Source organism: Pezoporus flaviventris, unplaced genomic scaffold (assembly GCF_033815535.1).
Source record: "Pezoporus flaviventris isolate CSIRO_AGI_PZ_B2104156 unplaced genomic scaffold, CSIRO_AGI_Pfla_v1 ptg000036l, whole genome shotgun sequence".
Taxonomy (NCBI): Eukaryota; Metazoa; Chordata; class Aves; order Psittaciformes; family Psittacidae; genus Pezoporus; species Pezoporus flaviventris.
In genome coordinates, this window is record NW_026892584.1 from 41,029,694 (window position 1) to 41,057,496 (window position 27,803).

The window sequence follows — 27,803 nt, forward strand, 5'->3', positions numbered from 1 at the left end:
GGGACGCGGCCCCCTCCCCAGCACCGCCCCCGGCCGCCGCGCCGCGCTCAGAGCCGTCCTGCCTTTGCGACATCGCCGTAAAGCGCCAGGCGCCGGCAGGAGATGGGCGATGGCGGCGGCCCGGCTGTTGCGGGGCGGGTGCTGTTGTCACCGTCGCCTCCTCTCCTCGGCGGTCAGCAGCCGCCCCACGGTGGAACGCGGGGACCGGCAGGAGAGCGCGGTAAATCCGGGCGGGACGGTGGGGGCAGCTCCTATGTTTCGGACCCGGTGTGCCGCCAGGCGGTGCGGGAGGCCTTGAGGTGTCCCGGCCCAGCGGAGCCCTGAGCAGGCCCCCCCCCCCCCCGGTAGCTCTCAGCGTCGCTGGGCGGGTGCGTCCCGATAACAGCCTCGTGTTCCCCGAGGCCTCTCGTTGTTTATGTAATTTCCAACCCCCCCCTGTGTTTGTAAATACCACGCTGTGGGGGCGCCGAGGCTCAAGGGGAGTAAAGTGTTTGTATAAGCGGGCGGGGAGCTACGAGCCTCTAGACCCGGGTGTCCCTAGACCCAGCCTCAAAACTTACACGCTGATGTGTGCACACAAGGATGCATGAGGAAAACAGCGCTTAGGAGGACTTCCGTACTTGCTAGTTCTTGCTATCAAGTGATTTAACGAAGTGGAAGATCAGTAATGCAAAAGGGACAAACACCCACACACCACAGCCCTCCCCCTGCTCTCCCAAACTGTTGATTGAAAGAACCCAGAAGTGTTGGGAAAGAGTCACAGATATCTTCTCTGTAGTGCATTTATAAATAAAAGTAGATTTTAAATGTATCGCATTGTTTTCGGTCACGGTAAATGAATGTGCATAATTTCTGAACTCGTGATGGTCACATGTTTTAAGGTTGTGTGGAGTTTTGGAATTTATTTCGCATCAGGATGTTATCTTAAAACTCGGCCAAAGCAGTCATAATGAGTTCTGCCTGTGTTTTCCAGGGCCTGGGTTTCAGCCCCCCCGCGCACTCCCGTAATGACTGGATCGGCCCCCCCGACAAGCACTCCAACCTGCGGCCGGTCATCTTCTACGTGCCCCCCGAGGAGTCGCCCTTGGAGCGGCGGCTGCGGGAGGCGCGGCAGGAGGCGCAGGCCTACGACCAGTGCTTCTGGGCACGGCACAACCGCGCCTTCTGCCGGGTGAGCGGCGCCGCTTGGCTCCCCCCTGCTGCCCACCCACAGTTGGGGTTGGTGTCTGAGGGGTAGGGTGCTGTTCCGCTTACGGTTACTGGCTGGTGATTGCTACTGCTTCTTTTAATGCACACTGTGTCTTAGTGGAAATTACTTTTTTGTCATTCATTTCTTTAAACTGATGTACAGTGCTGAGGAGTCTGTATATTCTGTTGCTGTTTAGTGGCATATAACAGTATTTGCCTTTTTCCTGTCTTGCACTTGTATGGAGTTGTAACCACCCTACGTGCAAGACCTGTCTATAACTGGAGCAGCTGTTGAAAATTATTCAGAGCTTATTTTGCTCTATCATAAGTGAGAAAAATTAAGTACAATCACCAAGGATAAATGAGGGAAGTGTCCTGTTTCACTGGCAGGGTACCCCAACAAGGCTAAAAGTGGGGACTTCTCAGTCACGATCTGTCTTCTTTCCTGATTGGTTAGGAGACACTGAATTTTGTGGGCAGAACAGTAATAGTGTGGTAATTCGCCATCATTTGTGACAATCTTTGATCATCATATCCTCCTAAGACTTGCAAAGGTCTCAGAGGAAAAGCTTAGTTGTTTGGGTTTTTTTTTTCAATTCTGTATAACTGCTTTTTAAGTTTGATAAGCTTACATACAAATAATTATTCTGCTTTCATCTAAGTAATTTCATATTTTTTAACATTGCATGTTTTTCTGCATGCTCAAATTCTCAGTTACACAGCATATCTTCATAGTTTGTCTTACAAACTGAAGGTTTGGATCCTGTCAAGCAATACTGAAGCTCAGCTGTAGCTTTAATCCACAAATAAGTTGTATATATATCAGTAGAAGACTTGCAGGAATTGATTGATGCATGCAGGCAGCAGGATCTAGGTGACAGACTCATTGGATTCAGGCAGGTGTTTTGTTGATGTTTCCAGTATAATGAGTATTGCTTATTATTTCAGAGGGTGTTAAGCACTACACTGCTGTATGATTAAAAACAATGGTTAACTTCAAGGACTGAGTACCTCAGATTCTAATGTGGAAAAACATGTTTTAGGAAAAAGAAGAATTTATTTATTCACGACTGAAAGCCAAGGGTCTGGAAATGAGAGATGAAACAGGTTGGTGAGATATTTGTTTATGGTTCAGGATGCATTCTGAATTCTGCTTAACTTTTAATTTCATTAATATATGCTTTTTGTGTTCTGTCACAAGTAAACCTTGAGGGTAGGACTCAGAAGTGTTTTCAGGAGCATGATAAAGAGGGGAGGAGCTTTTCAGAGATGTGCATGTGGGGGTCAGATCATCTATTGCACTGTTCTTCCCTATGTCCTTCTCACAGCCGGAGGGAATGCACTGAAATCCTGGCCAAGTAATATAATCATCCTGTAGTCTGAGGAGAAAAGGGCCTTTTTCCTTTCACAGTTTCTAAACCAGTGAGCTAGCTGAGCTAAACAAACAGAGCATTTTCCTCAAGTGCATGTTATGGTTGGGTGGATAAATTCACATTCATTGGCTTCAGGTCCATAGTGTGTACAGTGAACACAGTATTTTTCCTTAAGGGAGACTAAGACAGCTTCAGAGGAGACAGCAGCTGATACCTGCTTGTCTCTGCCTGATCACAGTTGCTGTAGAATAGTTGCCTCTCTAATTCATTATGTAAAATTGAAAACCGGATGCTTTCATAATAACAGTGAATTGGCCATTGTGGTATGAGGTTGAACGTTTTATTCATAGAATAATGATCTGTTTGAGTTTAGTAAAGCATCTGCTCTGACATTCTGTATATCACAGACCATTATTTTTCTCTTCTGTTTGTATCCCGGTGACCAGTGTGTGGTTGAGATAAAATTTTAATTAAGTTTTGTGTTATTTCAAAGGCTTTTTTTCTTTTATATTGCCATGTTGGGTTTGGTTGGTTGGTTTGTTTTGGGTGTGGTGGGGGGGGTGTGTTATTTTGTTTTTGTTTTGGGTGGGGATTGTTGGTTTAATACCATAGAAATCAAAGAAAAAATAGTAAGCGGGTACATCCCTTCTAAATAAAATTATATTGGCTGCGTGTGTTGATTAACTTTCTGTAATACAGTTCTATAATACAGCTCTGTGTGTATATAAAAATAAGAGTAATAATATATATGAACTGTTGGAACAAGATGTAATTTTTTGTGTAAGTGAAGCTACAGTCAATTCTTCTGATACCGGCATGAAGAAACAAATTAACTACAGGTGTTAAGTAGTCAGCCTTCAAATAGTCTTAGAGTAAATTTATCCCATTTATCCCATAGTATGTTAATCCATAGTAATATATCAGATTTGTAAATAATGACACATAGGACTGATCAATAATTTACATTTCTATGATCAGTCTCAGGAGCTTCACAGAATAATTGCTATATTGTTAATAAAGCTGACATCTCGGAACATATACTTGTTGGTATAAGTTACCTTGAAATTTATTAACAGCAACAGAAAAAATGTACATCTGAATATCTGTCAGTCACAGCTGGTGTTCTGGTGTTCTTTCTATATTCATTGACTTGCTTGGGGGGGGTGGGAATTAAATTACTAAGTGCTCTTACTTGAGCTGTTTAGACTTCAGCCCTGCAAGAGCTTAATTTTACTCAAAGGTAGATACTCCTAGATCTATGGATTTTTTCATAGGGGTCCACTAATTCCCTAAATAATCTAAGACCTTCTTAAGGTCTTTCAAAAGACCTTAAGACTTTCAAAAGTAATAAGGGTTTAAAAGTTACACCAGCTGCAACGTGGTAAGTATTTTTAATCTCTTGTGTTCCCTAGACTAAGTTTTAAGAAGTTGTAAGATAAAAATGTATTAACTGACTCAGGCTTACACAGGAAGCTTGTAGGAATAAGGGGTCAGATGTAGATCTCCTGCATCTGAATCCAGTGTTTTAATCCAGTGAATTGTGTTGACATTGTTATGCCAAAACTTATTTTCAGGTCAGAAAGCAACACTGAATGCAGAAGAAATGGCTGACTTTTACAAGGACTTTCTAAGTAAAAATTTTAGAAAGCATATGCAGTATAACAGGTATGTAGAAGATATTTATGTTGACTGTTACACATTACAGCCTTAGTGAAAGGCATAAGATGAAATTTGAACATTTTTTCCGTAATTGGTAAAGCAGCATCTAAAACCATCATCTAGAAAATTAGTTTTTTAAATGCTATTATTAGCATTTGTCAGAAATTTGCATTAGCATTTGAGTTCTGCTGCTGCTTAATGTTGATTTAGGGGAGAGATTAATCTCTTATCTGAGATTCAGAGAGGTGATCAGGCACTCTTTTCATTTATGGGTCTTTCCATGCTCCTAACTGAAACAGACAAATATGCAAATAGAAAAGTTTAAATTTCTGTGTAACAGATTCTAGTTGACTGTTAAATAGGGACTAGTACATGTGATTAATCTCAAAGGAAAATTGTACTTAGTACTCTTGGGTTTATTCTTTTGCAAGCATATAGAAAAATGAAAGTGATTATTCTTGAGTTTTTGGTTTCTTGTGTGGCAAAGCATTGCTGAAATGATTTCCTGAATTCATCCTGTGTAGAACCTTACAACCGGGTAAGCCCTGCCTCTTCACAACATCTACTGCATTGTTTTTGCAGCAGTAGTTGATAAATTGAGTTGGGCATCTGAAACAACTGAAAAATTACTTGCAATCACATACACCCTGCAAGTAGCTGTGCGCAGTTGATAGCTAAAAATGAGGAAGGAATGGGAAGCTAGAGGAGAATAGCACTTAGTCCAGTTACACTAGCACCTGCCCACTGCATGTGAACCCACAACTTCAGTTTCTTCTCTGTATTGGACTGAAAGATTTTTGGGCTTAAATGTGTCAAGTGTAACTGGTTTCTTAATGGTGTAATGCTAGTGATAATTCTACCACCACTATAATTGGCCTATAATAAATTGTGGTTTAGGATTCTTGGTATATATTGTGCATACACCATAACATACTCTATTGTAAGAACAATTTTAATGCAAATCTTGTCTTGCCTATGGAGAGAGAGGGTGGGGAGGAAAACCTCACCATAACCTAAGCAGCAGCATGAAAAGATGGAAAGTAAAACATTAATTTTAGTAAGAGGATTATTGTTCAAGTTGGCTGTAACTGGTAAGTGAGAAAGCAAATCATTTGTTTTAGAACTGGTCACCAGATACCATTGCTGTAGTGACCTTGGGATAGTATTCCATTTTTATGGTGAGAGAGTTGAGGTTTTGTGCCTACACATGCCCTTCCTTGTTGCTGCCTTGTATAATCGGGTAGTGTCAGCTGCATCATTGTCGTTTCAAAGTGAAACTACACAGCCCTGAAAGCAGTGAGCTTTTTACAGGCACTCTGATTCTGAGGAGTCATATTTATAAAAATCTGTTTATGCATTCAGCTGTATGTTCTTTTGCAGTGTTGAAAACTGTCCTGAAAACTGGCTGCTGAAGTGTTGCAACTTCTAAAATTTAGTTAAAATTGAAACAATGACTGTACATACACACAATGAATATTTAGTTCAGGGTTCTTAGACTGGAAATACAGTCTAGCAAAAGGATATAGGACATCTGAAAGGATATCTGAAAAGAGAAAAGAAACAGTTTTGATGTTAGCATGATATTTTGATTTAACATGACATTTGAGGGGAGAGCTCAGTGCTGCTTGTCAACACAATTCCGGCTACTATCCTTACCTGAGAGGTTAGTATTTCAGGTTTATGTTAGATCTGTACATGCAAGGTTTCCCACAGAGATCTCAAGAAAATACCCAAATTCCAGAGTTTAATATTCCCTGCTAGTTCTACAGTAAATATATTCTATTGCTTCTTGTGCAGCAAGAAATGACGCAGGGAGCCTTGTTAGAAACTAGAAAGAAATTGTGATATTATCTTAGTTCCTCAAAGGGGCTAGAATTTGAAGCAAGTTCTCAGAGGTTAAAAAAGGGCTGATACAGACTATCCTGTCTGTATCTTGAATTGGTTCCAGAAGCCATGCATGCTTCATAGAAACTATTCGAAGATACAAAGACTTTGGTGTAAGGCATAATCTTTAAAAGGTGCTGCATTAGAAGCATAATGTTTCCTGTACTGGGTTATACAATTACTCTTTGAAGTGTGATTTTTATTTTATTTTTCTTACCCTTGTAAGTAACCAACTATGCCTTTTCCAGCACACATCTTCATACATGTACTAACAAGTCTTACCCATAGCACAGTGCTGGCAGGAAATTCTTCTAGATGGCTTTACTTCTGAAGCACTGCAGGTGCTAATTTCAAATACAGTTTGTCATAAAATTGCAAATCCCTTAACTGGTTAACAGTTAAGCTCTCAATGGTTGTAGCCCTATAGTCCGCATCCATCTGTTCATGGCTGTGGATATTCAATAGACCTTTTCATAGATTATTTAACTCTCATTAGGCACAAAAAGTTCTGCCACAAAGAACTGAAAATGTAGGCCATCCCTGATGATCACTTTGTCAATGCCAAAAGATATTTTAATATAATTGTGTACCTTTCTCCCATTCTTGTTCTATGTGCTGATTTTCCTGGCTTTGGAATCCTAGAGATTGGTATAAACGTAACTTTACTATCACATTCCTCATGGGACAAGTAGCACTGGCAAGAGCTCTGAGGTGCCTTCGTTGGAAGAAGAAAAATGTTGGAAATTAATCATAGCTCCGTGAAGAATGCAACACTAACTAGGCCTGCTATAAACTTGTCGTTTATAGTGATGTTCATAATCGGAATGACTTGTGATAATTGCTTGAATCTGTTAAATTATGTAAATAAAAGTTGCTATTGGTCTTAATTTATAATCACTGTGTTGATTTCCTGTATCTTTTATTCCAAGAATATGTATAATATTTTCCAACCAAGTTGTATTATTAAAACTGTTCCTTGTTTACATTAAATGGAATGGATCACAACTATCACATTTTTACCACAGTCATAGCTCTGAAATAATGTGTGATTTGGTATGCTGGACGTACACTCAGGTTAGAGAATGATGTCTTCCCCCTACCTTGTTAGTTTATAAAGACAGAAATGCCTCATTTGCAGCAGTTGTCTGTCTGGGGCGGCAGCTATCTGTAAGTAATACAAAGTGGCTGAAGTGAGAAGTTACGATTTTTGAGTATACATACAATCAGTTTAGGGTAGTCCTCTTTTCAGTGTGATTATTGTCTGTTTTTAATAAAGATTTAAGATGTTTTCATATAAATTACTAATGCAATAGGATCTTCTTCGATAATGTTGTTTTAATTAAAAGCAACATGCCCCCCTTGGACAAGAGTTCCTCTAACCTGTGACTCGTAAAAATTTTAGTTGCTGAGCAGTGAAACAGATGCACTGCCAGTCACTAAATCCTGCTAGAAAAGGAAGCTGATAGTCGGCTGTGTGGAGGAGAGCAACATTATTACTAATACACACTGCATTCTACTGGTTCATTTCTTTTAAAAAATGTGCTATTCTCACCAGTTTCTCAGAGACACTCAAAACAACTTGCTTGAGGGTGATTCTTCTGACCCCCAGGTACATAACATCAACCGAAGGAGGCTGGTTTAAGTGAAGTCTTAAAATGTTGTGCCATATATCACTGATTTAAAATAAGTTCCATTCCTCAGTATGTTTTCTTTGTTCATTTATACAGTTAAATGATTTTTTTGGATGTGCTGAGAGGATTCTGTTGAAAAGAATGTATGCTGTTAGATGAAGCGTGTTTTCCTAAAGCTATGCTGTGGGGAAGGTTCTGCTTTTGGAAACATCAGCTCCATAACCATTGACCTGTTTTTCGTACCTCAACATGGCATGATTTATTCACAGGCTCTTTTAGCTGGAGCAAAAAGAGCTTTGTCAGTATCATCTGTAATAATTCCTTTGCAAGATGAAATAAATATTAATGATACAGGAGCACTGTTTTGTACCCTCATGCTATCATCAGTGGAGCTAAAATGGTCACTGAATTGTGGTTTTAACTTTTTTTATCAGTAAATGAAAACAGTCATTAATAATGATTGATGAGGTGATAACCAACAATTCTGGAAAATATTGTGAATATTATTTACTGCATTGGTAGTGTAAAAGTTATGTATTTATTAAAAAGTTACAAAATGCCATATTTCTTTAGGGAAAATACATTTTGAAGATAGACTACTCTGGGTATGTAACATAATTCTTCAGGGCTTTACAGAAAATCGTATCTTATGGTATGCAAGCTTTGACCACCATGCAAATGTAAACTTTAATAACTGATTCTGTTGTAAAAGAGTGATTGGGTAATACAAGACAATATCGCTGAAAGGCAGAGACCAGAACCCTGGTGGACTGGTGGTTGAGGTGGTTGATAGCCGTATGTTCTGACAGTCTGTGTGCAAGATCCCTACGGTAGTTTCACATATGCTTTTAAGTGGATCGAAGTCAGTCAAAAGAAGGATTTGCCTCTTTTGAGTTGCTTGCTGTTATTAACACAGACATTTTGTGTCTGCTTGCTGAGCCAGATCAGGAAATTGTTTCATTAGTAGAACTAATCCAAGGAAAAAAGTGTTAGATGTCACTTGAATTAATCTGCCGTGATGCAGATCTGAGTGTTGGTGGGTGGGATTCATATGGAAGGTTTGGATTGCACTTCAGTTAATTCATAGTTAAAAACTCTTTTCTGAACGTGTAATCTTAGTGTTGGTCACCCAACAGTGTACAACTATACAACCGGTATAGTTGGCATGCAATGGATCACACTCTGAGCTATTTGTAGGTAAAGTTCATGCCTTCTGGCATTGCCTTCATAGAGTCTTTCAGATTGGAAAAGACGTTTAAGCTCATTAAGTCCAACCCTTAACCCAGCACTGCCAAGTCCACCACTGAACCATATCTAGGTGTCTTTTAAATACCTCCAGGGACGGTGACAACGCCACTTCCCTGGGCAGCCTGTTCCTATGCTTGATAATCATTTGGAAGGAATTTTTCCTAATATCCATTCTACACTTCACCTTGAGGTCATGTCCTCTTGTCTGTCTCTTGATGCTTGGGGGAAGAGACCTACCCCCAGCTTGCTACAACCTCCCTTCAGGCACTTACAGAGGGTGATCAGGTCTCACCTCAGGTTCCTTTCCTCCAGGCTAAACAACCTTAGTTCCCTCAGCTGCTCCTCATAAGACTTGTGCTCTAGAACCTTCCCCAGCTTTGTTGCCCTTCTCTGGACACATTCCAGCACCTCAATACCTTTCTGGTAGTAGGACCCAAAAATGAAGATGGTATTTGAAGTGCAGCCTCATTGCAGTGCACACTATTTCTGATACAGGCCAGGATGCTATTGGCCTTCTTGGCCACGTGGGCACACTGCTGGCTCATATCCTGCAGTCAACATTGAAGGCGTTGACCCAAGTGTAGGACCTGGGATTTTGCCTTGTTGAACTTCATACGCCTGGCCTCAGCCTGTCCATCCAGCCTGTCTAGATCCCTCTGCAGAGCCTTCCCATCCTCCAGCAGATCAACACTCCCAGCCAATTTGGTGTTGCCTGCAAATTTACTGAGGGTGCACTCGATCCCCTCATCCAGATCATCAATAAAGATATTAAACAACACTGGGCCTAATACTGAGCCCTGGGAAACACCACTTGTGACTGACTGGCTGCCAACTGGATTTAGCTCCATTCACCACTACTCCTTGGGCTTGGCCATCCAGCTGTTTTTTTAGCCAGTGAAGTGTACTCCTATCCAAGCCACGAGCAGCCAGTTTTTCCAGGAGAACGCTGTGGGGAATGGTATCAAAGGCTTTACTAAAGTCTAGGTAGACAATACCCACAGCCTTTCCATCATCCACTAGGTGGGTCACCTTGTCACAGGAGATCAGGCAAGTCAAGCAGGACCTGCCTTTCATAAACCCATGCTGACTGGGCCTGATCACCTGCTTGTCCTGTACATGCTGTGTGATGATCTGCTCCATAACCTTCCTCAGCACTGAGGTCATGTTGACAGGCCTGTAGTTTCCTGGATCCTTCTTTCAGCCATTCTTGTAGATGCACGTCCCAACTCCACGTTTAGTCAGGGGATAAATAATTAATGCTGATAAATGATGGAAAGTGGCTCAGTGAGGACTTCCACCTGCTCCCTCAGTACCCTTGGGTGGATCCCATCTGGCTCCATACATTTGTGTGTGTCTAAGTGGTGTAGCAAGTCACTGACCATTTCTCCTTGGATTATGGGGGCTTCATGCTGCTGCTTATTATCCCTGTCTTCCAGCTCAGGGAGCTGGGTATGGTCTCACTATTGAAGACTGAGGCAAAGAAGGCAGTGCCTCAAGCCTTTTCCTCATCCTTTATCGCTATTTCTCCTGCATCCAATAGAGGATGGGGATTCTCCTTAGTCCTTCTTTTGTTGGTAACATAGAGACATTTTCTATTGTCTTTTACAGCACAGACAGATGAAGTTCTAGTTGGGCTTGGGCACTTCTAACTTTCTCCCTGCATAATCTCAAAACAGTCTTGTAGTCCTCCTGAGTTGCCTGCCCTTCCTCCAAAGGTCATAAACTCTCCCACTGTGCCAAGATGCACTATGCAACCATTCCATCGCCCACAAGTCCTTCTCTCTTAACAAACAACAGGTCCAGGGGTGTGCTTCCTCACCAGCTGTCAGGAAGTTATCTTCCACACTCTCCAGGAACCTCTTGGGATTGTTTCGTCTCTGCTATATTGTATTTCCAGCAGACATCTGGTAAGTTGAAGCTCCCCATGAGAGCAACTGCGAGACTTATCCCAGCTGCTCATAGAGTATTTCATCTGCCTCTTCATTCTGGTTGGGTGGTCTGTAACAGACTCCCATTGTGATACCTGCCTTGCTGGCCTTCCCTCTGATTCTCATCCAGAAACACTCAACCCTGCTGTCACCATAGTCAAACTCTAGACAGCCAAACAGTCCATAACATAGAGGGCTACCCCAATACCCCTCCTTCCTTGCCTACCTCTTGGGTAGTGTACAGCCATCCATTGTGGCACTCCAGTTGTGTGAGTCATCCCACCATGTTTGGGTGACGGCAACTACTGCATGGGTTTCCTGCTGCACACTGGTTTCCAGCTTCTCCTGTTTGTCACCCATGGGTGTGTGCACTGGTGCAGATGCACTTCAGTTGGGTTATTGATCCTGCCACGTTTTTGGAGGGATAAGCCCCAATTCTTACATCAACCGTTTTCAGGCGCTTCCATGGTTTCTAACACATCAATAACCTTTGCATCTTTGCTGCCACATGGATCTCCCTCCCCTACCTCCACTGAGACAGCAGACCGAAGGACCTCACTAGCACATCATCCCACAAACACTGGTGTGCTGCCCCATCTCTAGTGAGCCTGGTTGTATCCCTTTCCCCCTTCAAAATCATTAAGATTCTGTATCGAGGGCTGGGTCCTTTCATCTAAAGCTGTTTGAAGGAGTCATGTATTTATCTATTGGGTAAGTGTTGAGCTCTGACTTAGAATAACTAATAAAGCCACTGTGAAAAGATGTTACTAAAAGTAATCCATCTGAAGTTTTGACTCTCATTACCAAAACCACATACATTTACTGAGATAATTACATTTTCTGAACAGCCAAAAGCCATATCAGTTTTGCAAGTGTTGCATTACTTTGTAGGTTTTTTTTCTTGACACAGAGCAATTGTAATAATGCCAGCTGCTTTCAGATATTATTGATTATAAATCCTTTATACATGAAAGGAAGAATAAGGAGCTGCCACAGACTACTAAAAATACTTTTTTTTATGTATATGAAGGCCTCCTACAATAACTGAGGCTGGTGAAATAGATCAAAGAGTGACTTTTCTGTGTTCATTTTCTGAGTGTGAGAAAAATATAGGTCAGTGTTCTTATCAGTGAGGTGTTTAGCTAATCCTGTCAGAAGGAACGGCAGTATTTCATCCTTAGCTGTGTCAGCATTTGTCATATTAATCTGTCTCCTGCACTCAGTAAGTGCATAATAAAGCAACAGTATTCTGGTAATATTAAAATAATTTGAAGTGGTTTGTATTGACTTTGGGTGTTTATGTTCGTTCTGATCATCTGTGTGTTTTGTTGCTATTCACTGATTTTTTTACTGGAGCATTAATTCTGGTAGAATATGAGAGGAGTAAGAGGAAGTATCAAATGGCAATTAAGAGACCAACTAACAGTTGGAGGGAAGTGATAGCAGCATCTTTATATATGCTTAATAAAGAACTGTACCTCTTAAAAAAATAATCTCAATTTCATTATGAATATTAAAAGTAATGGTAGCAACTACTGAGAAGATATCTTGTATGTTTAATTCAATATTCTTAGTGATAACATTAAAATCTAGTTCAAAACTCAGATTTCTTATTTTGAAGCTGACCCTTCCTGGCCCCATTTTAAGGAGACTGTTCTGCTTGTAATTCTTAGCTGCTGCTATCACTAAGCAAGATTGGTACCCTACAGGGTAATCAGATGTAGCCAAACAAGAACTTAATTTACATCCTGCGCAGAGCCCATGGGCCAGGCTTTTGCATAAACACTGGGAGATTGAAATGTTTTCAGGAAAGGGTAATATATGCCTGGAACTGTACTATGCATGAAAGACATTTCATATTAAAAATTAGATCTACTGATTGCTGTAAACCAATTCACAGAATAATAGCCCTGTAATTGAACATTCAGGTTCATTTCTCAAAAGAAAAAAAATAGTACGGGAAACACAACTTACTCTATTTCTTAAGTTTATTTCTTATGTTTATTTCTTACAAAGAGTTTATAAGTACATGGAATATAAGCATCTTGAAATACACACTCTTTTAATATTTGTTATTATATAAATCACTTATTAGTGCCTTGACTTTGCCTTCATTAAGGGATTAAGATTTACCCAAGTACTGTGAGATTTAGTTGACAGATACATTCAAATAGCAGATACTGTGGAAGTGCAAAAGCAGTCCTTATGGCTGGAAATTGTAAAGGCAAAAAATTACACAATCCCATTGTAAGTGTGATCTTATGCAAGAGAAATATTATAGTACTATGCAGAGTCAAAACAGTATTAGAAGCCATGTAAATGCTTTGAAGATGTGGTCCCCGTTTCACACAGCTGCTTGTGGTTTACTAGATACCCATTTAACTGCATTTCTTATATTTTGCAGGGAAAGGCACAGTAGTTTTTCTTACTTGTTCATGCAATTTGTCTCCCAGGTGCATTGTGACTGGGGCCTGAGATGTCAGGAAGCAGCAAGAATGACTGTATTCATCTCCTGAAGTGCCCAGGAGGCAATTCACACTTAGCCTAAGCTGGAGTAGCCCTGAAGCTCCTTTGATAGGCCATGACTGGGAAGAGTTTCTGGCAGCCCCCATGCCAATCAAGAACTGCTGGCATCCAGCAGTACTCTGTTCACACTGCTGTGTCCAAAGAACCCACTGCTATGATTCAGCTGCAGAACTGGCTGTGATAACTTTCTTCAGCTGAGCCAAAGCACGTTAACAGGCAAAATGCAGGTTTCAGAATCATAAGAAATTCAGGTTGCTATTCATATCTCATTGTTAAAGAACTTCTTGTTGGCACATTTTACCTGACACAATTTAACTCATTTAATAAATGCCTGGTGACCAGTGTGTCGTATTGCATTGGCTGCTTCTACAGGTTTCCATAAAAGTGACAGGTTTTAATTTCTAGAATGATTTTAATAATTAGAAGTCTAGATTCTCGAGGGGCAATGTGTGTGTGGGGGTGTGTGTGTGTGTGTGTGTGTGTGTGCAAAAACCAGATTCTGTCATAAGGCCCTATTACAAGACAAAAATCCACAAATTGCAAATTTCAAAATTTTGATTGCCTGCTTTGATTGCTTTCCAAGAGATTTTATTATTCTGGAGTGTCATATAGAAAATGGATGGTATGACACAACATAAATATCCTGTAACAAACCAAGTCAAGACAGTTCTGACCTTAGTTGCTATAGAAACTAGTAATACTTAGGTAGAAAACTCATATTTGTCCAAAATTGTATGAGACTGGAAGACAAAATGGAAACTAAATTCCAGTGAATATGTAATAAAATGTCTTCAGGATTTACCAATATTCTTCTCACACTTACCAAAATAATACTTTACTTTAAATGTTGTGTCTGGAAAACCTCCAGTTTTCTCAGGCCTATGACAAATTGCACCATGAAAAACCAACAAAATGCTAAGCTGATATCTGAGTAAATAGCCACAGGTGCTTATTTGTGTCAAAGGAGAATTCAAGCTCACTTCAAACAAAAAATCAGCTCTTCCATAGGATATTATGGAGCAACTTTAACTGACAAAAGATGCTCAAAACTAATTTATTTGCTATGCTTCTCTACTGCTTCTTCCCTAGTGCTGCTTTTGCTGTTGCGAAAAGAGGCATCTGTTCAAGGTGACATCTGGAGACTTGCAGGGCATGCTTAACAGTTACCACGGTATCACAGCCATAAATCTGATTGCCATAGGGCTGACTAAAATAGGCTGCTGCTTGGACAATGTGGCTGAAGAGCTGCCACTGGACAGAGCATGTTTTCATCTTAGGAAGATTTTTCTCCAGCTTTTGCATCACGAGGTTTACACTTTCTCTAAAAGCAGCAAAGAAGCTTATTACTTACCCTCTTGAGTCTTTAATTTATAGGTATTATCTAACAGCCACTTAGCACTCAGTGTTTGATTTTGTATGTAATTAACAATGTTCTTTCAACTTTTAGCTCTATTATATGTTTACATGTAAATTAGAAAAGCAATCTCACCTATCTGCAATATGAACTTTGTTTTTTGGCACTACCCAAGAGAGTTCACAGCCAAAAATTCAAAGAGAAAGGAGATAAGTGAAATTAATGAGAATGCCGGTAACACAGCATTCCGGCTTCCTTTGGCTGCAAAATGAGTGGGATGCGATATGACAAACGTGTGAACCTTCCTTTATTTAGAGCGCTTTTTGCATCAGTGAATGATAAACCTGGCAGTAACATTTTACAGTTCTGTAGTTAATTATAAGGATATAGGGATGTTAAATTGCTGCTACAACAGAACCGTTTACTGGGTAGATTTCTGGTCAGTGTTATACATTGATGAAGGAAGATACTGTTATTCATCAGCCTGTTCTGTGTGAGTCATGGCAGTTTTCAAACATATGGTGATAGTGTACTTTGTGGCCCTTCAGCATGTAATAACAAGTATAACACTGTGTAGGCAGTACATTTCACTTTCATGGCTAATTTATATATATCAGCTGTTCCCAGCTTTCTCCTAGTGTTTATTGAGGCATGTTTCAGTTCCAGTTTATAGTTACATTATTTTCCATACATAGGGTTTTGTAAACTATGTAAAACTGCAATCTATATGTCTTTGAAACAATTTCAATGTACTTCAGCTTTCATTAAAACATAATTATTATTTTAAATATGAAGGAATAATTTTACGTTAAAATACAAAGACTCAAAATCTAAAGCAGTGCATATGGCATGTTTCAACAGTTCCCCAGAACCTCACCAGGAGACTTGTTGTTATCTGATGTGATGGAGTGAACTGCTCCCTCCATGTAATCAAAACACCTCAGACAATCCAGGTGTTTTAGGTGACACTGGTGTGCTGAGAACTACGGAGGTATGGATTTTTTCTTTGAAAGAAATTACTACAAGTTCTGATTTCTGTGAATTTTACTATGCCCTGCTCGCCACCAAAGTCAAAGGTCAAGGAGTCCTGCTTTAAATGCCTGTCCTCTGAAGCAAAAAATCCTGTAGTCTCAGAATATCTGTGATGATATACATACTGATGAGATAGCTGCCTTCTTAGCCAGTTCCCACATAAATTACAATTCACCTAAGTTGAGTCTAGCCTTTTTGGCACAAGAAAAGCCTTCAGAACATGATGTGATACAGCAGTATCTGCCAAACCTGACAAATTAATAGCATCCACTCCCTGGTTTTGGGGGTTGTTTTAGGCATTTTGGGGTTGGTTTTGTTGTTGTTTGTTTTTATATCCTGGTCTCTAAAACACCTATACACAGATGTATGAGGAATTCCTTTCTTCAGAAATCACCACCTACAAGGCTAGTTTCTAAGACCTCCTTTCACATACCCTAATATAGGGGGTATACGAATGGGTTATGGATTGGGTTACAGATGGATCCTGTGGAGGTCCTGGGCAGAACTCTCCCATGGAAGCCAGGTCCTTGTGGTTGTCTAAATCACACAGGGAGCAGGGAATATTATGGGCCTGGGAAGGCACAAAGATGATTTAAAACCATTCTTCCAAACCCTTCTCATCTGAGATACCAGACCCTGTTCTGGACCTTTTGAAGGACGTCCGCAGACTGAGGTCTTCAAGAATATCTGCTCTCAGGTAACTGACAGACAAGTCTGTCGAGATACAAGACACTACCCATCCTGTAGGAGTCAATTATGCAATGATGGCACTAATGTTTTAAGTCTAAGACTTGAAGGCAGCAATGTACACATCTTGCTTTCTTCACTGTTGTTATGAGGATACAGAATTGAAGAGTGTGTCCATGGAATGTCTGTGCACTTCTTACTTTAAATGGGATTTCTCTATGAACTGGCAAGAAAATGTTTCATTAAAGAAGATAAAAAAATAAAGATAGAAATACAACAGAAGAGATGGGAATTACAACATTTGAAACTAAGGCATAAACTTCACAGTACCTACTTGCTGTGGGAAGAGGGAGGCAGCAAGGAGAGAGAATTCATATTCAAGCCCCTCTGAGTAAGATCATCTTTTCTTATCCTGCATCTGCTCTATTTCCCAGAAAACAGGATGAGGAATGGAATATTTAGCACAGGCAGTTCTGCTTCCTATTGATTTCTAGAGTGACTCTGCCCTTTTCAGCCCCACATACTCTATACCATCCATCTAGCCACAGGCATACCCACAGAAGCCATTTTCTGTAAAGACATAATTGCTCATTGGCACAGAAACTACAGAAACAATTGTCATACAGCAGAAAAATTTCCATTTCCCTTTCCCTTGGGGCAAACCGTATTACCATCAATTCCTCATCCCAGTGCAGCTGAGTACTGCCTTGGTTTGAATACCCTCTTAACCAAGGTAAAGAAAGACCTTTTATTTTCCAACAATGAAAAGCAGATGTAAAATGGCCTCCCATAAAAAAAATGAGAAATTCCAATCAACCTTGGATGCCAAGTGAATTTGCTGTAATTCCATATGGAGCGTTAATTGAGAAGGAGAGAAAAGCATTTAACAGAAGAACTGAAAGGGGGGTAAGGGTTTGGCAATTACTGTGGCATGTGCAGAAAAGGAATACAAGTGAAAGAAAGTTACAATCAGACTTAGGAACAATAATTTTCAATAGTGACCATGGCACAAACAATTGCTGCACATTAGCTTCAAGAAAGATGAATGCAATGAGAGCAGAGAAGGGCAAGTTGAATAATCAGGGAGATATGCAATCTCTCTTAAAGAGATTAAGAGTTCAGTTTGTTTAACCAAGCAAATTGGTGGTCAGGAGGGGAGAGAGGAGTGCAGAATCTCGTAGACAGGTGAGTGGAGAAAGGATCAGCTAAGAGGGTTACCCAGGGAAGAACCTTCTTTCTCTACAATAATTTAATCAAACATATGAAAGAGAAGCATTACATTTGAGGATTTCATTAGAAATGCAAACATATAGAGAAATGGGGCCAATGACTTGCAAGGAAAAACAGCTAGAAAGGAAGGATACAATTTGCACAGCATCTGTATGTATATATTACCCTTGAGACTCAACAGTGGAGGAGTGAGGTTCTTGGGCAGGAAGGGCAGGATGCTGGCTTGGTTTTCAATAGAGTTTGATAATTACATTTAGGAAAAGACCAGATGAGGTAGTTGTCTGTAATACCTGTTAGACTTCTGAGACTTACTTCTCTTTCATCAGTAGGTGCAAATTTCCACTTGGAAAGTAGAGGCACATACTGACATAAACATTTCTTCTGATTAGCATATGCATGGACTTTAATAAAAGGCAGCATCTGAAAAATCACAATATTTTATAAATATATGTAGGAATCTTAGTGGCAATAAAGAGCATATATCTGTATGTTCATGAGGAAAGCACCAGTTTCCCGGGTGCCACAACAAGTTCATGTCTCAGTCTGTGCCTTTGCCTAATGTTTGTTGGAAAACCAAATGCCTTTCTTATGCTTTCAAAGATTCCCTTCTCAAAAAAAGAAAAATCTCATAGTGGTTAATAAAATTATCCTAGATTTACACTGATGTGTGACTGAAATTAAAATCATAGCCCTCACAGGTTTTTGGTTTTTTTTAGGGAAAAAGCACTTTTGATAATGAAACTCTGGAGAATTTACTGAGAAAATGGTAGCTATAAGTCTCCTTTGCCATGGAAAAAACACTATAATGCCTACCAAGATTACCAAGGTAAGAGTCTCACCCTATCTAATTGCAAGTAATCTAGCAGCAAAGCCTGATGACCTAGCAAATCTCCATAAAGGAATGCTGACAAACCATATAGTAACAAACAGCTGGTAGTCAAAGAATGAGAAGGGGATAATGTAAGTAATAAAGCAGGCACTTAGAAATCAGTAGAGGTGATCCTTCTGTTTTCTGCCTTTAGCCAAGTGTTCTAGAGTTTGAACATAGACTGTCAAAGATTTTGGTTTGGAAGAATGTGTTTGTGGGAGAAACTTTTTTTCTTGTCAATACCAGGCCAATAGAAAGGTAAAGAAAGGAAGCACATTCATACTCGGGAAGTAAAGACATGGGATGGTAAATAGAAGTACTGTATCACACACTGAATGTTCCTACTCTAGTTGTGGCCACGACTGTGATATTCCAGCAACAGAGTTTTCTATTTCCTCTGAAGAATACACTTCTGCAATGGTTCAGTGACTAAAGTAGGTGAGTACAGAAAGAAAAAGTAACTTCATATGCAATTATTAATAATTCTCATAACCTTGAATGAGCAACTAAAACCCCATGAGAGAATAACCTCACTAAAAAGTGAGTATAGAGGAGCATAAACAACGCACTATCTTTCTTCATGTCTAAACACTGTAAATCATGAAAACTGAATATGGAGAAGGGTCATTCCAAACTATAAAGGTGCTTGTATAGTCAACTCCCAGCTGACTACAGAGCTTGAAAGCAAGTCAGGAAGAAGTCACTCTTTTACTGAAATTGTAAGTATGGCAGCTGTAAAGAAGGAACAGAAATGGCTGGTTGAGCATAGTAAGGATGTATTACTATAAACAATCCCTCATAGAAGGGGGAACTTCTTGAATGCAGGGAGTAAATATACAACCCTAATAATCATCATAAGCTCTCTTCTGTAAGCCCTCCAGCTGTTGGGAATTTTGATACTTAAAAGTAGGATCTTGGAAAATACCAACAGTGTCTGTAAATACATATTGCGAGGAGTTTGTCAAAGAGTGCAATTATTAGCTCATTGGCCATTTACCTACTTTGAAGATAATAGTGAAAATTGGGATATACAAGTAGCCATGTAGCTGAAACTGTCAACTATTTTTTGGTATGTTCACATTAATATTGACATGAAATTCTCTAATAGTTTGTAGCTTTCAAGCGGTTACTTTAACTGTATCACCTGAGGTTTGTAAGTCTGTTTTTTTATAACAGAACTGTTTTAAAGCTAACCTTTCAGTCAGTATCTTTTGGGCTTTAATAGTAGCACAGCTCTGTAATAGTTGGGAGATTAAAAGAATTCCACTTGGCAAAATGCTGCTGTCCAGCGCTGAGCATCCCGCTTGTTTAAAGGGAGTAACAAAAATTAACTGATGAAATGGCCTGTTAAGAGTTGAATTAACACTGCATGCTTTATTTCCTTGTTATTTCTCTGTGGATAGAAAACAGCAGGGAAAAGCATGCTGGCTTTCATTTGTTACAGCTTTCTAGAAATCCTTGTGACTCTGAAAAAGGAGAATTCACTTGCATGTGAATAAAGCTTATTGACTTAGGAAGCAGAATCACAATCAGGGTTGTTTTTTTTTTACTTAGAACTTCCATGCCATGCTCAGTGGTGGGTTCAGGCATCTTGACTATGAAAGTGAGTCAAGGCAAGAGAAAATACCGTCCTTTTACTCTGAAGTGCCTGAATTCCCCGACACCAAGGTCACTCTGCATGCAGTAATTGAACATATGCACAATTGGGCTAAAATTGTGCCTGAAACCATGTACCTGACACTTTTTAAATCTTGAGCATTGATTTTTATGTTTTCTCATTTCCATAAAGGACATTCTTGTAGAAAATACAAACTAAAAGCATATGCAACTGTCAAGTGATTGTGATGAAAAGCCAGCAAGGTTGCTGAATCTGGCCTTTCAATAGTTATTATTGCCAGGATGCTTTTAGACAGCACTTTAGCAGCAGTTGAAATTACTCCAATGTAGTGCTTTATTGTAGCCCATACTTATAAAATGAAGTCATAGATTTTACAGACTGTCGCACTAGATTTAAAAAACTCTTGTCTCTTTTGGAGAAAAGATTCTCTAAGACAGGAGGATAATTTTTTAATTAAAACTACCCACACTTCTTAAATGAAGTGAGCCTGAATTTCCTTACAGAGGTTTGCTCTATTTGTGGATGTCAGTTAAACCGCATCTCAATTTGTTGCATGTGTATCTCACACTGTTGCACCACAAAAACCCAAGAGCTTTGTGCTGCATAAGTTGAACTGTTCCCTTTTTTCTTACCCATCGTGAATTACAAACCTCCTTCCCTCTTCTGGGAGAGAAGGGAGATGGGTATATTGAAAATAAATAATCCATCATTGTAAATAATGTTTTTGGGGGTTTTAATACCCACTCTGATGTCTCCAGAAAGCCATGGTGACCTTGTTGGTGGCAGACAAAGAATATTCCACAGTCAACATGTCTAGATCATTCAATCCTAAAAGCAGGGCATGTAGCATAACTAGTTCCCTAAAAGAAGATGGAAATGTGGACAGTAAGTAGTTTTTACTGCTGGATGAACTTGGATAATTCTTACGTAGATGAGACAGGAAAAACAAGATCCAAGTGGAAAGGAAGTTCTGATATTTCAGGTCAGGCAGAAGCTTGATGAAGAAGCAGGCTCACCAAGCCTCTTCTGTGCCTGATCTGCTGTGGGCCATAAACACAGGGGAGTGATACTGCACTTTAGTTCCATGAGCTAATCAACCTTCCTGGGGGAAAGAGCTCACAGGGTATGTCCCACAGTGGGAAGTGGACAGCATGTATATACTCGATTAGCCAGCATATTATGCACCAGGGTCAGAGCTGGAGCAGCTGCTTTGTTCAGCGATGCTCTGATCCCTCGGGTAAACAGCTAATTGCAGGAAATCTTTTAAGGCAAGTGTGTGATAGAAAGAATGCAATCAATATTGTTTATTCAAAAAACAGGAGTGGTTCCTCTGAATCAGTTCTCTTGTGTAATTATGTAATTGGGGCATGTTCTATTTTTAATTAAATGTCTTGCAAATTCATGAAAATACTCTGAACCTGTGGACCAACTGGCATGACTAACTTTTAAAATGTAGCTTGTATAAAGGAATGTGCTTCAACCTTTTTTCTCCCTTTCATATTACTGTGCAAAAATGTGTTTCACATTATTATACATAGACTGTATTGACTATCAACACTAAAATATTATCTTAAACTATTAAGACAAAATTTCCAGAGAAATGTTGTAAATGGAGATGAAGAACACAAGAAGCTGTAGCTCTGAAATGATAGTATGACAATTATTTTTTGTTGGGCAGCTTGACCTGTGTGAGAGATCAGTGAGTGGTACTCAGCAAGTGTATTTCATTTCCCTCAGCTCTTCAAATCCAACAGTGACTCTGTATTTGCAGTCTGCAGACAATTCATGTTCCCCTGACTTTGTTTCTTGTGGGCTTCTGTGAATCTTCCTGTTCTTCTGCCTCTTTGACAACAGCATCAGCTTTGATTCCTCCTCCAACTTCCTGCTTCTCCTTAGGAGTCTTGCTTTCTTCCCTGACTCTTGTTCTCCCATCTGCATTTTGTAGACTTGCTCAGTGTTGTATGTGAGGACAAACAGATATAAGCTCTGCTTTCCTTGCGTATTTTAGATATTGCCATTTAGGTGAGGCTGGACGTTCTGATTTACCATAATACCTCCATGTCTCTATTAACTTATGACTGTTATTAATAACTCTTTCATAGTTATGCTGTCACTATTCCATAATGATTTCCAATGCACATTTTATGCTTTGCTATACTGGTTTTTTTCGTCACAGACATCAACCCCTTCCATCTTTAATTCCTGCACTTAACTTCCATCTGGCAGAACATAAAGCAACGTGACGAAAATACTGTGGTTGTTCCTTTTTCTCTAGGGACCGTGGGAATGAAATTGGAGGCTGTAAAGAAATAGCTCTTGTGACAAGTGTCTTCTTACGTGTACACCTGTGGAAGACTAGGGATCTTCCAGTTGATTCAGTGTGGAACAAACACAATGGCTTTAAAATACATTAGCAGCACATAATTAGCCCTCAGGGGCTTTCACTACAGAATCAGCACTTCAGCCTGTTTCCCTGTCTGAGCTGGCTGCACGCAGTGGAGTGCATTTCATGTCCATCGTCCCAGCGGTGTCCCACCGAGACAGGCACGTCAGCTTTACAAGTCCCGCTTGCTGTCACTTCGCTTTACAGACGCAAACCGCTCAACTGCTTTCCGCGACACTGAGATCACACGACACGAAAAGCACCTGCGACGGCTCCCCGCGCCGGAGCAAGACACCTCGGTGGCAGCAGAGGGTGCGCTGAGGCAACGCCGCGTTCGCTCGCCACTCACACCCCCGTCAGGCAGACAAGGCCTCAGCACGGTTGAGCACGTCCGCCACCCGTGCGGCCTCGCACCTGAACCCATGAAGGCCCCCTCCAGCATCCCCCTTCCCGGGGACAACCCCGCGCTGAGGGGAGACAGCGAGCGAGGGAGAGGAAGGGACAGCCGCCCCGGATGGGGCGCCGCACCGCCCCCTACCCGCGCTGCCCGCTCCCGCCCGGCAGGGTGACGTCATCGATCGGAGGGGCGGTGGGAGAAAACGGCACGCGGGGGGTTGTGGGAGAAGAGGGGAGCCGCCATGTTGGGCGGGGCGGCGCGGTGGGCGGGTGCAGGGGCGGTGGCGGGTGTCTGCAGCCGTCAGCGCCCGCTCCTCGGACCGCGCTGCGCGCCGACCACCGAGGCCGCCGCGCTGGGCCAGGACACACCTGTCAGCACCCCGGGGCAGGCACTGAGGGCGCCGCGGCGCTGACCCGCTTCCTTCCTTCCATCTCCTCGGTCCTTCCCCCCCCCCCCCCCCCCAAAAAAAAAACCCTTTTCCTTCCTCTCTTCTGCCCGCCCATCGCTGACATCCTCCTCCCGTCGTCGTTGTCGGCGTGCACCCCCTTCCCCCCCCGCCGCCCGGGCTGCGCGGCCCCCGCCGCCTCTGCGAGCGCTGCGCACATCGCCCGAGCTTGCAGCACCGAGCGGTGAGTGAGGGGAGCTGTCCTCGCCCGGGGAGGCACTGGCGGCGTTTGGCGGGGGCTGCGGGGGAGACGTGGGGGGGAGGATGTTAAATCTTTTTGCCTTTTTATCTGCTGTTACGCACACAACAAAAGGCTGCGCGGGCCGGTGGGTCCCCGCAGCGCTGCTGACAGCCAGCTCTTTCTGTGCGCGGACACGGGAGGGTGCTTGGGCGGTGGGGGCGAGGCTGTTCTTCGGTGCTCTGTGCGAAGCTCTGTCAGTTGCAGCCGCTGCTCGGCTGCGGAAAGGAGGAACCTTCCCGCGGGGATGGGGATCGCCCCGGCTTTGTCCCCAGCTCCTCTCCTGGCTCCCGGCGGTGCTGCGGCTGGGGCCGGGCGCCGCCCTGGGAGGGACCCGGGGCAAAGAAGGGGGGCGCCGGCCTCGCCCCCTCCGCCCCCCCCCTTCCCCGGCCAGCCCCTTAGGATGGGGCGTGCGGAGCTCGGTCTTTATTGCGCCGGTTTAGCTTAGGTGATTTGTTCTGTTGCGAAGTCAGAAACGGTGAAAGAGGAGGCGAGGACAGCTCTTTCTTGGGTTTTGCAACTCGGGACCGGATTTATATGTTGTAGGTCACCTGCTATGCTGTAGTCGGAGGCGATTTGTAGCCTTGGGTCTTGGCAAGATTTCTACATTTATAAAATAAGCATTGATTAGGAACAGGTTATTCTAGCAAAAAAAACGGAACTGACTTAACTGGTAACTGTATCTCTAAGGCAGTGATTAATTAGACACTTTAAAATCTTAATCAGTCTATCTTCATGTTTCTTATATTTTTGGGTAAGAAGATGCCAAGTTGTAGATCTGCATAGCACTTGTCCATAATCGCAAGAAGGAACTTCTTGACTCCTTATTGAATTCTGTGTTCTGAGTATATCAAAGCGTATTTTAATAACCAAAGTGGCATCACCTAGTGTAATGCCATAGTCTGGCTTTTTAAAGGCTACTAAATCAATGATGGTGCTCTTACTCTGTTTTTATTTCCTCCTGTTAATGATTTCCATTAGTGTATATGATTTAAATGTAGTAGCAGTACTCTGGTATTGCTCATTGAATCAGAATACAGAATTGGCACATAAAAGCAGCTAGAAAAAAAAAGAGTTTGTTTTTGTAGTTTGCTATAGCAAAATGGTGAGGAAATGTCATTCATGATATAAAATGCCCTCACAGTTGTACATAAAAATACATAAAATGAAAGCGTAATCTTAGCGTTCTTGCAATTGGCAGGAGGTTTGGTAACAATTACTCTGAGAAGTAATTGCCTCTTTCACTTCCACTTTTGTATTTGCGCATCAGTTAAATAGGAAACTTATGCCCAAAGGGTATGCATTGGAAGCTAAAAAGGAACCTTTGAGATTTAGGCAGTTTAGCATTTTAATAAAAAAAAAAAAAATCGCAGCAAACCAACAGGACAAACAACTAAACAAACCCCAAGAAAATTAAACCCCGTCTTTCTTAATGCACAGTTTTCAGACTTTGTTGGGAAATAGCTTCATTTTAATTGATTATGAATTCCAAAGCTTCAGTGAAACACGATGGAGGATATTATAACCCTGGGATTATAGATACGATTGAAAGTAACACATTCAGCATTTACTGGCAGCAGAAAGAAAGCTGATCCAGGTGATTCTGAGCAGAAGGCCTTGTATTTTGAAGTCACACAATTATTTTTGTTAACACATGGTTTAAGAGTACCTTTCTGTGAAATTACAAAAGGTACCGAGAATTCTGGCAGTTCCATTTAGATATGCGTTTTATGTAATGCAGAACCGTGTGGGTAAATGCATACAATTTAAATTGTTACTTCCTGGAACTCGCACAACAATGCAGAATCACTTCTGCATCATGTTGCAGTTGAAGTTTGGCAACCTTTATGTTTCTGAAAGACCACGATGGAACTGAACAGACCACGACAGAACTGGACAATTCCACTAATCAGAAATTCTAACAGCAATTTGAGCTTAGATTCCCTTCACTTCCTAATCAAAGAAAATATGCTGTCATATGTAATCAAGAGAATAAAGTTACTCTCGGAACATTCCATGAAACAGCCTCATCTATGTTTGTCAAATTGCCATAGTGTGCTAACAGTGCGTTATTAATGGAAACTGGTTTTTAAAAAGATCTGGTTTTGACAAATGAGGAATTGCTTGCAAAATCATTGATTAAATTTGCAGGAGTCTAGAATACCATCTTCTGAATGTTTTTGAGTGGACATACAATACTGTGGACATGCAATAATACTGTACAGACGCTTAAGCTTGTAAGAGCGATTGATGCTTCCTCTGTTTTTGAAGAACTTGCCATGTCAGAAAACCTTCACTTGTGTGCTACTGTGTATTACAGCATACTCTGTTTACCTATATAGGTGTCTCTGTGTATACATGCATGACCACATATTAGTTAGGAGTTTGGGGAAATACTGTAGCCTCATATTCAGTTCTGAGTCCATTTAATGCAGATTTTGTTTCTCTTGAGAGCTAGGCTTGTGCAGTTACTCTTTCATCTCTTCCTCTGTTTGGCTTCTCTGGCAGACGTGCAGTTGGATTTATTCTGGGATTAATAGCATCTGTTCAGATGCATACTCACAATTATTTTAAAATTTCAGTGTACAAATATTTGTTGTAATGTTTTTGTAAGAGGAGTGGAAAATAAGGAAACTTGAGTAAATTAATAAATATGCAAATTATACTTCTGTATTTAATGTTGAAGGACATCGCAGCATATAGTGATGGGCACAAGCATGCTGGGTCTGTTTAAATGAACATGTCTTGTAGTCTGCCTGCCTCCAGGGTGTTCTTCAGTATGACACAAGTATTGTAAACATGAACCAATTCCATAATCATTGCAATGAAGTTGCTAGCCACAGACTTTGCTCTTAATTCAGTCTGCATAATACTCTGTGTTTCCAAAGTATTTTTCAGTTGTTTTGTAAGAACATCATGCTTACCTTGACCAAAGTTTAGGAAAACGTTTCTTTTCAATGTCAACTCTCATTTTCCTTAAAACAAAAGCATGACACACATGATGTCTGATACTTCATGGTAACCAAATACCAGTCAAATTGTTCATTCTGAAAAGAAACCTTTTTGACTTCAAAATAGAGCTGATCATAGTAGTTGTATCCTGAGTCACAGTTGTTTTTGGGTGGTTTTGAGGTATTAAGGCTTTCCCAGTAAATGCTTTAGTGAAACGTTTTTTTTATGAAAGCAGGCTGTAGAAGTAAGTGTGGTTCCCTTGAAGAATTACTTAATAAATGCCTGACCAGAAAAAGGTGCACTTATGCTGTCTTAGGTTTGCTGAGATGCTTTTGTTGCCTTCATGTTATGGTGTTTAAGTTGGGCACTTTGTTAGAGGGTCAGAGCCGAAATTATGACTTTCAGTGATGGAGGAATTATTTCTGTAGGGTTTTGTGTGAGGTGCTTTGCAAGCATCAGGCATATGATGACACTATACTTGCTGGTGGGTTTTTTTGCTAGACAATAAATTTCAATAATGTCTGGCCACAGTGATTAGGCAAGCATGCGGACTGAGGACGTATGTTTCCCTTACCCATGATATATTTGGAAATGTGAACAAAGGAGTTGTTCTCAGAGGATGAACACTAAAGCACAGTTAACACTAGAACTGCTAATTTCTCATAATATATAAAGAAAATTAGTATCTGATAGCTGACAGTTTCTTCAGATTCAGTCTGCTAAGGAAGCAGATGCAAGTAATAGTATCTGTGTGTTGATTTAATCACTGCTTGTTTCTTTGAATCCAGCTTATCTCTTGTGGATTCCGCTATTTAATTCTTGTTTCAATCAGAAACAATTTTAATTCTGGAAGCTGTGTTTTGACATATACTTAGAATTAAATTGAATTTATTTTGTGAAATAATTACTATTGGTCATCTTTGCTCAAAATTAGGAAGCAGGGAATCATGTCATCTTATATTCCAAATAATGCTTTCCCTCCATTGTCTGCTTAAATGTATAGATTATTCATATAGTTTTTCAATATCAAGTCTTGCTAACAGGTAAAAGCAGTAAAATACCTTTTGCAGGTAGGCTTAAAAGAGAGCAGTTTCCTATTTTGGTCCTTTTGTAAATATCTGCCATAAATCCCATTCATCATAATAAGATTGTGTTTCTTGGA

The 27,803-nt window shown here is 40.9% G+C and overlaps 2 protein-coding genes across 2 annotated transcripts in view; both read left to right on the plus strand.

The window, feature by feature from the left end:
* Nucleotides 1-7: 7 nt before the first annotated feature.
* LOC133274637 (cytochrome c oxidase assembly factor 8) lies at nucleotides 8-7,001 on the plus strand. The gene is made up of 5 exons (XM_061464137.1): nucleotides 8-220; nucleotides 974-1,171; nucleotides 2,232-2,295; nucleotides 4,136-4,226; nucleotides 6,747-7,001. Exons 1-5 carry the CDS (start codon nucleotides 110-112, stop codon nucleotides 6,850-6,852), a joined length of 570 nt encoding a protein of 189 aa, XP_061320121.1. The 5' UTR covers nucleotides 8-109; the 3' UTR covers nucleotides 6,853-7,001.
* Nucleotides 7,002-23,462: 16,461 nt separating this feature from the next.
* Nucleotides 23,463-27,803, plus strand: part of KLC1 (kinesin light chain 1) — a 48,235-nt gene continuing 43,894 nt past the window's right edge. Inside the window, exon 1 of the mRNA XM_061464119.1 lies at nucleotides 23,463-23,635. The gene's annotated coding sequence lies outside the window, so the exon portion shown is untranslated. The remainder of the gene's footprint in view (nucleotides 23,636-27,803) is intronic.